At 43.1% G+C, this 12,418-nt stretch overlaps 1 protein-coding gene across 2 annotated transcripts in view; it reads left to right on the plus strand.

Moving 5' to 3' along the window:
* Positions 1-1,569: 1,569 nt before the first annotated feature.
* Positions 1,570-12,418, plus strand: part of PLPP1 (phospholipid phosphatase 1) — a 62,228-nt gene continuing 51,379 nt past the window's right edge. For both annotated transcript variants that reach the window (XM_082301795.1, XM_082301796.1), the window contains exon 1: positions 1,570-1,812. In XM_082301795.1, coding sequence (XP_082157921.1) covers positions 1,755-1,812 — 58 coding nt within the window. In that variant the 5' untranslated portion in view covers positions 1,570-1,754. The remainder of the gene's footprint in view (positions 1,813-12,418) is intronic.

Raw genomic sequence — 12,418 nt, forward strand, 5'->3', positions numbered from 1 at the left:
GTTATCTACTCCTGATTTAAGACCTTGTGAACAATTTCCTGCTTTGTGAGGAGAAGAGCAGATTGCACACTTCTTTCAGCAGCAGTTCTCACAAAGATAAGCCCAGTTCTCCTCATTGCCAGGTTGTGCTCCAATTTGTTCCATTACTTCATGCATTTTAAAACAACAGGAATTTCTACCTTCATGAAACCATCCCAGAACACTTCCACAGGAAAATGTGCTCTGTAATTTATACTACACTTACAGAAATCAAGGGTAGTTTTAATATCTAGAACTGTCCATTTTGACATATAGTGGGATGATGCTTAGGCATTGAGATAAAATTGGGATCTCCTGTATAGGCTGCTATGTAGAGCTTGCTTATATATTCTATATGGAACTACTTTGTGTGCCTTTTTAGGCAGCATAGTTGAAGATACAGCATATTTAGTGAGGCACTTCCACCTCAAGAACTTGTCCCTCTTGTGGATCCCTCAAACCTGTTATTCAGCTGTTAGGATATTGTACAAAGTGAAGCTGTTTACAGAATTAGGGAGTGGAATATATGAGAAATGACTGAAAAGCTTATGCCTGGTCCTGTGATTGTGGGAAGTGCCACTCATCCCGTCTGCAATTGCCTTGAACAAAACACAGATGTGCTCTGTAGCAGGACCTACACGTATGTGCCCAACACTGGTGAATAAAATTGTCTGCTTTGTTGCTAATGGTGCTAAAATAAAACTGTGGTTATGCAGAAAACATTTTCTTTGTGTTGGCAAGTTTCTTCTTTCCAAATAAAAGCTTTTAACAAGGAAAAAGATTGCTTTGGGTTGGGTTGGGCTGAAACTCTGCATCCAGCTGTTTTGTAATTTTTTTGCAATTTTCCAGCACTCTTCCAGCCCCTCTACTCAGTCCTGGTGAGGCCACATCTGGAGCAGGGTGTTAGTTGTAGGGTGCTCAGCACAACAGAGACGTGGAGCTCCTGGAACAGGTCCAGCAGGGGGCAACAAAGGGGACTAGGGAACTGGAGCATCAGTCTTACGAGGAAACACTGAGACAGCTGGGCCTGTTCAGCTTTAAGAGGAGAGAGACAACCGAGAGGGGGGACTCGTCAATTTCTATAAATATCTAAAAGGGGTGGGTGCCAAGAGGAAGGAGCCAGGTTGTCCTCGGTGCTTGGGCAGGGAGGTTGGACCAAATGACCCACTGTGGTCCCTTCCGACCTGGAGGATTCAGTGATTCCAGAGGTGGAAACAGCTTTTTCCTTGTGTAATAGTAGTTGTATAATAATAATAATAGTAATAATAAATTTCCCCGTGTTCTCCGCGGAGGACCGACCCCTTCCCTCCCAGATCCCAGCCACGGCCCGTGTGGCCTCGGGCTGGGCCGGCAGGTGAGGGCAGGTGGCGGCACAGGCTCCCCGGGCGGTGCGCGGCCCAGGCCCGGCGCGGGGCGTAGCGCGGCGCGATTGGCGGCGCGCGGGGCTGCGGAGGCCGCGGGCGGGGCGTCCCTGAGGGGCGGAGCGAGGAGGCGCCGCCGCCCGCCCTTCCCTCCCTGCCCCGCCGCCCGCGCCCGGCCTTAAAGGCGCGAGGGGGCCGCGGCGGCGGCAGTAGCGCAGTGCGGGCGGCGGCGGCGGCTGCTCCTTAGCGGTGCTGGGAGCGTGGGGGGGCCGTTGCCTCGGAGCGCCTCGCCTGGAGCCCCTCCCTGCCGCCTCCGCCGCGCTCCCGCCCCTCGGGCCGAGGCTGTCACCGCGCCTGCCGCCGGGCGCCGCCGGCATGTTTGACAGAACGCGGCTGCCCTTCGTGGCGCTGGACGTGCTCTGCGTGCTGCTGGGTAGGTCGGGGGCCGCGGAGGGCCGGGGGGAGCCGGCCCCGGGGCGCCGCTCTCTCCCTGCACGGCACTGCGCTTACCGCATGCTCGCCTCCCCCTCCCCGCCGCGCCGGCACCGCGGGCTCCGGCCGGCCCGCAGCCCCCGCCGTGCCTGCCGCCCCTCGACCGCTCCCCCGCCCCGCGTCCGCACGGGGGGATCTGGTCGCTGCTGCGGGCCGGGAGAGGAAGGGAAGGCGCCGGGGGGAGGGAGCTTATCAACTGACATCTGTAACTCCCACTTCTCTCTTATGTCCTTACTCTTCCTTCCCTAACCTCCTCTGTCAGATGAAAACTGGTTGTGGCAAAAGTCAGTGCTGGAGAGGGGGATGTCTGGGAGATACCTGCAGCCTGGGATGTGTTTGTTATCCCGGGTGGGTCGGGAAGCTGTCCTGGAAGGGACCGTCATCACGGAAACACGCTTCATCCATCCAGGGTCCTGCAGAGGCACGGTGGTGCTCGGCATCAGAGCAGGGATTCGCTGTAAGGCTGGGCTGAGTGCGATGTCAGTGGCGCTGAACTAGAGCTGTAGCCTGGAAGTGAAATGGGGCATTCATTAGAACACGGTGTCTGCGCCCTCTTGTCCGTGTGCAGCAGCGAGAGATGGGTGTCGGGGCAGGAGCGATGCCTCGGTTATGGCCATGCGTCGAACCGACACAGCCACAGCACACTGCCACAGCGCTGCAGTGCTGGCTTGGCCAGCCCAAATATCAGCGCATTCCCAGTGTTACTTCTATTTCAGTCTTTGTTGAAACTTCTTAATGTCCTGCCAATTTGCATTAACTCTCTCCTTTTGTTTAATGATACAGTGTAAAGGGCAATGATGTCAGTTATTGATCCAAGAAGAGGCAGGTGCACTTTGTAAAGAAGTGGCACCTCTTGGTGTTGAGAGCCTGAGAAGTGTCTTTACTCTCTGGAGATGTACTTCTTGGTGAGTCTTAGGAAGTGCTAATTTTGGGTGTTAGCTTGTTTGAATAATGTCAGTACTTCAGTAATCTAAGTACTTTCTTGCCACGTTCAGTGGATAGTGTTCAGGCCTAGCTCATGAACTCCTGCTTGGCTGAAGCTGTTTGTAGCATCAGTATAAACATAATGAACAACGTTTTTCTCTTGCTGGATGCTTCAAATAGTAGTACCTGTAGTTAAATGCCATTAAAAAGCAAAATTACAATGAATGATGCATTGCTCTGAGGTAGTGTTATAGGAGAGAGAGCTTTTGCAAAAGGATAGTGGATCCATGTAATCCACTGAGAGCAGTCTTTATTCAGATCAGGAGTTTTATTGGGCTACAGTATTGTGAGGCTTAAACTTTCATGCTGTCTTTATGGTGAGTGAAGCCGTTTTGTCTGTCTGGATATTTGTAATTATAAAATCTTTATAATTAGACAAAAAATTTGCACTATGCATATGGTTTGGTCTGTATGAAGCATATGGGTGTATTATAAGTCATCTTGAGTAATCAAGGAAAGCAAAATATATTGAAAGTAAGACTGCAGAAGCATGTAACTTGAGGGTCATCCACCTGAAAGGATGAGGGTTTCCCCCTACTGTTGCCCCAAGTCATTACCTGGGAAGGTAGGTCCTTGACCTTGCTCCGCAGTGTAATATCAGTTTACACACCTTTCCCTTTTCTTCCTCTCACACTGTGTAGCATTTGGATCACAGATGTACTTATCTCGTGCCTCAGTGTGCTGGAGGGTTGCCAGACTTTTTATTTTCCCCTGGGCTTGTTTACTTCCTACTAGTAGTCTGAAAAATGCAGGCAGTGCATAATATGAAGTGCCCTGACACCTGCAATTTTAAACACATTGAGTTATAGGTTTCAGTGAAACTCTAGCTGAGTTGCAGAATGGGAAAGATACTGGATGTAGGACCAAGTTCTCTTCCTCTTCTGGCTGACTCTCACGTGGCTGAGACAGGCCCTTAGAAGAACATAGGTCTTACCTGTGTTTAATGGGCTGTTTAATTTAATTTTTTACTGTAAAAACAATAGTCCCGGTTGATTGTGGACTTTAACTCTCACTTTCCCCCCGCCCTTTCCCCTGCTCGTGTACTTTGGTATCTGCTCAAATGACGGAGGTAACTGTCCAGATAAAGTGACTTGCTCGGATGGATAAATGATACCTAGTATCTCCACTACAGAGACCATGCGGCTTCCAACAGAAGTGAAGGTTTAAAAACTATGAAGACCGGTTTCAGCCGAACACTCAATTTTGGTGTGGGTAGCCCCTGCTACCACAAAAAGGGGTACCAGTAGCATACTCAGAATCCCCTAGTTAACTCTTGTCACTTGATACAGAGCTTTGCTTTACTCTCCTCTTTTTCCTGTTTATACCTTCCCAAAGTAAGTGCAGATGGGGAAGAAAAGTTATTTTCATTGTCTCAGTAATGTTGGACTTGAAACCCAAGTGATATCCGAGCTTACCACTTGAAGTTGCAGTTGATCTGACACACCCATGAGCTCACTGCAGTGGAAACAAGTGATTCTGACTGTGTGTCTAACTTACTCGCTCCTGTTTTAGTCAAGCCATTTTTGTGCAGTTTCAACTTTACCAACGTAAGTTTTTCAAAAGAAAGGGAAAGGGAAGAAGAGCTATACTTTGTTGGGCGTTTTTGTTGGTGGTGTTTTTTTGGGTTTTTTTTGTATGTGTGATTTAGATGGGTTTACTGAAAGGTGTGACATGCTTAAGATGGAGTTGAGGTAAGAGAATAAGAAAGACATCAAAGAAGAGCAGGTGGGGAGAGGGGGGAAAAAATAGGAGGTAAAAAACATCCCCATTAAATTATTAGACTGGTTTGGTTGCCTGAAACTTGAGTCTAAGTTTCTTTTAATTGTCCTTAAGAAAGATCTCTCCCTCATCTGGCTTTTTACCCACTAAAGGAGGGAGAATTCAGGGAAAGCAGTCATTGGTGCCCGAGAAAATAACTCCTTCCCTCTTATCAGCAAGATAATTCTCTCCTGAAAATAACACCGGTGTTTCAGCCTTAAACTAGCTTTATATTCTGTAATCTAAAAAAAGCAGAAGCTGCAGGTTTCTGCAGTACCTGTCCTCAAATAGTGCGAGGAGGCTCTATCTGCATTCCCTGTGTGCTGATCTGCAGTGCTGGGTGTGTGTGTGCTGCATGTCCGCATGCAGCTCTGCAGTGCTGCAGGCAGCACCTCCCCTACTCCCTGCACTCCCGTAGATGGTACACAGCTGCTTCTGGCACGGGAAAGCATGAGTGGCCTGAACTGCAGGATTTCTTTCTCTCTCATACTTCTGTTACTTGAGTTTTTTTCTGTTACTCCTGGGTTTTCTGATAGACATTTTATGTAGCATTGCAGAGATTTGCATTCTAGACAGTAGTATTTTTCACAGATAGATACTAAGGCTTGGTCCTTATGGTTTATTATACTTGCAAACTGTCATGCAGAAAAAAAAGTTTATTAGAATAGCTTAATTAGTTAGCTTGCAACTGATGTCTTCATTAGGCACTATATATATACTATTTGGCACTCTTAGAGGTTTATTGTTTGATTGCAAATCAGGCTCGTTTTTCATTACAGCAGGTAAACAGCATTAAAGAATGAAGTTGGGAAATGCATGGCAATATTCCTGTAATCAGTGGAAGAACTGCTAAATGCATTTATCTTTAGATCACTCTCACAAAAACAAAATCAGATTAAAGTAAGCTCTGCAGAGGTGACTGGAGCCGTAAGGAAAACACTCTGTCACAATTCTGGGATGACATTCATCTGGTCTGTACTTGTTGAAATTCATACCTAACTTGAGTGCAGGGGTGCAATACAACACAGCTCTATTTCTTTAGTCCTTACCTGACTCTGCAATTACTGACAAGCCGTTATAAGTAACTGGAGAGTGTACTTGTCAATATCTGATCGCTGGTGTAATGCAAGAATATGTACAACCCAAGACTAGAAAAACTGAAGCCTTCTAAAAATTCAACCCTTTCTGTTCTGATTCATTTTTCTGTAATATGTTGGAAATAGTAAAGAATTACTTAGTTAAGTTTAAAACTGCTGTGGAATATACTTGTATCTGTGTGGGGATTTAATCTTTTTTCTTCCTCACCATGTCCTACCCTATGACTGTGGGGAAGGTGAGACTGTGGCAGTCTTATTTATACATTATTATTATTTTTATTTTTATTTTCTTTTGTCAAGAAACTTCGTCTAGTCCTTCACAAACATAAGGACATATGAACTGAACCCAGAAATAGTAAACGCTCACATCACTTTCAGGTTACTGTTTAAAGACTTTTGGAATATATTATGATACAGGACAACATGCTAAACAGCAGATGCATGTGTACAGGACTCAGTGAGCTTGCTTTTGCAGTGTGTGACCTTTGGGGGTTAAATGGCTGGACCACTGCGCACGCCCTGCACAGTGTTTTTGCTTTCAGTGCCTTTCTTCTCTCTTAGGAGTGTTGACTCTTGCCATCACTGAAGGCTGAAGTCTCAGTGACAATTAAGGTATTGCTGTTCAGTCAGGGAAGTCTCCTTCTGTGTGGGTTAGCACTTCCTGATTGCCCTAGTTTAAATAAAACCTCCTCCACTATTATTTGTGACTCACTGACATATGTGTCACCTTTCTTATTTTCCACATCATGTGGGTGCTAAATACTTTTTCTAGTGCATGAATACATTGTAAAGCTGTAACAAGTACATGTGAAAGAGCAGTCTGTCTTCAGTGACACTATCCACCAGTATAATGAGTACCATGATATGGTACTCATTGAACTGGCACTCTCAGTTAATTGGAAACATAGCTGTTACCTGAAACTGGGCAAATCTTTCCTCTTCTGCTGTGCTTTCTTTTTTGCAGCAGTCACTTTTTGTTTTCCCCCACATGAAGAAAGATGCCCTACCAGAGACTCTCCCTCTTGATCAAAAACCTGCAGTGAAACTTTAGGTAAAAGTTCAATTAGTTAATGAATACTATTCAAAGTCAGCAGTCTGGTTCTTGTTCTGCCAGCTTTTGCTGTTAAAGTGTGTCTTGTACTAACTTCTGACTCAAAACCAGAAGTTCTTGCACTTACGTTTTTACAGCAATGGGTGAATCTTAGTTCACCTTCCAGTGCCTTCCCAAGAGCCAAGTCTTGAACTCAGGACTATATTCTTTTCTCTTGGCGTAATAGAGCAAGATGCTTATCAGCTCTTGGGTTCCTTACCAGCTGCTTGAGTTCTGGTGGTTTTTTTTCCTTAGACTTAAACAGTCAGAAGGGCTCTTGCAGCTTTCTTACATGAGAGTGGTGACCTTTGTGTAATGGAATGGGAGGGGAAGGGGCTTCTAACATTTTCTGTAGAAAATTAAGTATGACACTACAATTAATTTATAAAATAGCTGATCTCTCATAGCAGAAGAATTTGTCCCTCCCCTCCGTACTGCTTGAGTGCTTGTTTATGCTGTACTGAGCTGATGCAACACACCTCCTGGTTTTAAAGAGTTGGGCAGTATGAACTCATACTGACTGAAAGCAGCTTGGTCTGAAGGCTGCACAATCACAGCCCTGCTGGGGGGAAAAAGGAGTTGAGTACTGGTTGCCTGCTACTGCATAGTTTTATGTAGGAGCACTGTTGCTGACCAGATGCTGATGAGGGGATAAAGCTGTGATAATCCTCTGCCTGTGACTGTGTTGGAGCTGTGGAAGGCAAGTAGCACAAAGAGGTGACCCAACTCTTGAAAGTACCCAATGAGAAGAGAACTTGAGCCTTGTAGCCTGCCAACTGACTCAGATTTACTGTCCCAAACAACTGGTAATCCTCTTTCCAGAATTAGTCCAGGAGAATTAAAACAAACTCACCTTGGATGGAGGAAAAAGACAAAGAGTGCTGAACAGAATTACATAGAAACCTATTGGCAAGATACATCACCCACGGAAGTATGGCTTTAAAATGAGCTTGATTTAGTACTAGATCTGCTTAGTTGGGTGGGGGTGCTTGTCTTCATCCCCTATTCTGCAATAGAAGCTCATAGTTCTTAGGTTTTATTCAGGTAAATAGTTCATTGAAAACAAGTGAAAAATTTGCAAACACCAGAAATTCTCATAATGGATGACTAGCAAACAGCTAGTTTTATGACAAAAATTAAAACCATTTAAAGCTATTTTGAAGAAGCAAGATTTCCTTAGGATACTTTTGGAAACTGTTTTGTTTTGTTTTTTAACTGTGTAATTGCCACTGCATCAGGAAACACTAGTCATAGAATCATAGAATGTATTGGAAGGGACCTTAAAGATCGTGTAGTTCCAGCCCCCACTGCCGTGGATAGTGGCACCTTCCACTAGAACAGATACTCACTTCAGCTGTAGCAATAGATCTCTCAGTGCTGCCTGTGAGTAGACTCATAAGTGATTTTCCAGCCAGAATAGCTCAATCCTGCAATTTTAAAACTAAAACAATTATCCTGCTTATATTAAGGATCTGATGCTGCCTCTTATTGTTTAACAATTGACTGCTAATGAGTTGACCCACTTTCTGGGAGGAATTTTCCTTTTTCAAATTATGAGACTGATCTCAAAGGTATAGAACTAAAAACTGTTGATAAAGCTGCATTGTGTTTTTGACTCTACGCTTGCTGGATTTTCTGGTGCATTAATCCTTCTCATACAGTCAGATAGAGCTTTTAAAATCAAGACTGCTTGTTTGTATGGAAGCCAAAAATAGAGCCAAATAAGCTTCTTTAGTAAAATATGATACAGAAAGATAATGTTGAAACTTTCTGGTGCGCTTATCGAACTCTTGTTCTGTTGTAATATTGTTAGAGGAAATGACCAGTACAACAATAGGCTGCTCTTGCTCTGTTATAGACTTAACTGATTCATCTTGAAAAAGCTGTGATCAAGAAGCAGTCTGACTCAGAAGTTTGTGAAGGCACTTCAGTTTTATTTGTATTGTACTTCAATTTAGTTTTAGCATCTCCATTGATATGGTGCTTTGATATTAGGCAACAGGAAAATGAAGGGTTTTAAAAAAATTTTATTTAAAAAACACATGTCTGTCAGGTCAGGACGTGCATCTTGGAATGTCTCTCAACCAGATGCTGTTAAATGAAACCAAAGGTATGGATGACCCATATCAGTACACCCTTATTTCTGTGGTGCTGTTGATGAAGCAGTGGATTTTGCTAGACACAGCCTAGATTTTAGTGCCTCCTCTCCTCTGTCTGCCTCTGCTAAATATGCAGGTTTCAGAGGAGCTATGTGGGGTTTTCTTGGATCTCAAAAAGCAGCTTCAATTTGTTACCTAGCCATGCCTGGTATAGAAGAAGAATCACAATTTTTTATGTGATCCCTTTCCTGGGAAAGGAGGAAACTGTACCAAGGAGAAATTATACTCAATTTTTGCCTTAATATAGAAGGAATTATGTATCAAAATTTTCTCATGTTGGGTGGCTTCTCAATCTCTTAGAATAAGGTGACATTTTTACCTCAATTTAATATTAGTGCATTTTTGTCCGTTTAACTTAGTTCTGTTATTGCAGAAAGTCTTAGATTACTGAGTCACTGAAACTAAGCAATAGGTGCAATATTTTCTGAAACTGGACCACTGGGATGGTAAGGAGCACATACCTAAATTTGTCTGCCTTGTTTTGAGGCATGGAAGGGCAGTGAACTCTGTTTACCTTAAGCTGAAGGGGTGGTTTGGAAGCTGGTGGTAGAGAGACCTGAGAGAATAAAATGCTAATTATAACCAGGGAAAACTTCTGATGTGCAGCAAGCTAATGGGGAGCATACATGGCTCTTAAGGGGTACAGAAGGCAGGTAGTGGGATTGAGCCAGTCAAATAGTCAGAAACTACTCTATTAAATTCCAAAAATCATCTTAGTCATTATTTTACTCAGTGTCTGCTTTTCTTAGTGTTCCTTTGGGTGAGTTTTTTGTAGGTTTTTGCTGATGCATAGAAATCAAGGCTTCAATTTTGTGTTGTTAGGTGAGCCTACGCTGCAGTACTAGTACTCAGTTAAAATTCTCTAAGATAGTGTGATGGTTGGGTCTAACACTAGTGGAGATCCTGGGAATGGAAGTCAGGTCACCGTTTCTGCTTGCAGACTCTTTCCATTCTTCCCATCTCTTTAAATGTAAGAGTCTAGTCATCGACACTAGAAAATGATATACACAGAAACTGAGATCACAAATCTAATGCTGATAACTTCTACTACAAATGGGAAGCAGCACCTACTCTAAGTATTGTAAGACTTTCTATGCTATGGCATTATTCATTGTATTCAAGTATCGAGAGCAATTTTGTATAAATATTTTTCCAAATTCTTAAGTAATGGACTTTTTGAGCAGTCTCCTGAATCTGTACAAAACTGTTCTGATAGCTCAAGAGTATATTGGTCACTTTTTCTTTTAAAATCTGTTTATATTGAGCTTTCTACAGAGTTCCTGTTCTTACAGTGTACCATTAGACACTACAAACTTAAGTCTAACATGAAAAATTAAGTTCTGTTCTCTTAAACATGGTGGCATGCAGCAGTGTGTACAGTGTAAAGTGACGTCGTGGTGTATGACAGGGTATACAATGTCATGGAAATTCTGAGTCCCTCTGTAGCACTGCTGACTTCGGTAAAGACTGTTTAAATAAAACACTGCTATGCTTGTAGGACTCACTGGAAAATGAGCATTTACGTTCCTGACAACTAATTGCCTATTATATTTCTAGAGACTGAATGGTATTTCAAGTTAGGGTGTGTAGTTATAGGTGAAATACTCTGAAAGCCTCCTGTTGTGCACTCCCACAAAACAAAGATTAAAATGGGAAAATAGTTGCAACTTCTGGAGATTAAAAGAGCAGTAGTCTTGAATAACATTCAAAGTTGGTGTCACCTACATTAAAAAATTAAAGTAAATCCTTCCCTGTCTTGCCAGCAGCTGACCTTGTCAGTTCTGTTTCTTTGGCTGTGGCTCTCCTGGTCTGTTAGTTCAGTGATTTAGGTAGATTGTGTGCAGAAATCGACCTCTTTGGGGGCATGTACATTATTTTTAATTCTCTATATAGTACCATTAAAGCCTTTAACTGAATGTAATGCTGAGCACATAATGCAAGCAGTGATGAAATAGATAATTTCCCCTACACGAGGGGTTATAGTGGGGGAAGTTACCCTTGTTTACTCTGGCTGCAGCCAGTTAGATTTTTCCTCGCCCCATGAGCAGCACTGCAGTGCAAAGAATTGCTGATATCTCCTGTTCCATCCCTTGCCTTTGTCCCCCTGGTGACTTCTGACTGTTACTCTGGAGGTCTTCAGTGTTTTCAGTCTGTCAGTAATGGTGCAGTTGGCCTCTGCCACACTGGGTGAACTGCTAACGACTTCCAGGTGTGTCCATCCCTGGGCCAGCTTCAGCCTTCCCTTGTCCTTGAGCAGAGCCCAGGGCGCAGCTTTTGCTTGTGACCTGCAGTTGACTCACTTGTCTGGTGTATGTTTCTCTAAGTAATAGAGCACGATAGGATATATTACTGACTTGTTTCTGCATTTTTTAATTTACATTTGCACTTCTCTAAGCACTCCCAGGAGAGACAATTGCATGGGTTTTAGAGTAACATGTACTTAGTGCTTGTAAAAGTCCATTTTTTTTTGACTGAAATGTTATTATAAGGGACAATACACTTGTCCATGCTAATATTTTTAAACAAATGTTTTGACCTGTTCTAATGAGTTGGATCTATAGAGAACTGAACTAGTGTTCCCCTGTAGTAAACTCTTGAATGCAGAGAAACTGGAATATGATGTTGTTCTGTCTTAGTTAATGACTGGACTAGAAAATGCATGCTTGTGTTGAGGCTGTTCCAGTTCAGAGGAGGGTTGCTTTTGCTTCCTGCCTCCATCACCCTTGCCTGGCATAACAAAAAGTGGTGAGGAACTTGCTCAATTGCTGATCTGGCTTCTCTGCTGGCCAAGTCATAGATCAGAGGACAAATAAAAATGTAAGTAGCATAACGTTGCAAGTAGAATAGTAGGAGGTATTAGAATGTTGTTCGTGCTTTTAAATACATGTATCCTGTTTCCTGAAGCCTATCACAGCTTCTGGCATTATCAGAACAATCAGTTTGCTGGTATTAGAAATTCTTCACATTCCTTAGTGTAGAAAAGTAAGATAAAGTTCTTTAAAGTGGCTAGGAGGTAAATTGTGGGCTATCCACTTAACTACTGCAAATAAATAGTGCACTGATTTTTTTTTCTTGTACACCCCTTGCCTCTAGTTATCAAAAGTTTAAATGCTTTCTCATTATTTTAATCTCTTCTTCCTCTTGGTAGTTTTTTGTATTCACAGAACCTTCTGTCTTAAAAAGTGTTGATTCTTTCTCTTGACTGTTCATAGAAAAAGAATTTCAGCCAGTCTCCTTTTCTTCAGAAGCAGTATCTTTTACAGATGTTTCTAAATTCTCTCCAGTAGCATGAGGTCTATTTGAGTTTCTTAAATCTCTTGCCTACTTCCTCACCCCAGACTGTACACTGAAAAATGAACAGCTAAGCAAACATGGTTGTCCTATCTGAAAATAAAAAGCAAAAATAGATGTGTAAGAGTAGGAGAACTTAAATTCTCTCTTGCTGTTGGTAGTAATTAA

This window comes from Coloeus monedula, assembly GCF_965178545.1.
Source record: "Coloeus monedula genome assembly, chromosome: Z".
Lineage (NCBI taxonomy): Eukaryota > Metazoa > Chordata > Aves > Passeriformes > Corvidae > Coloeus > Coloeus monedula.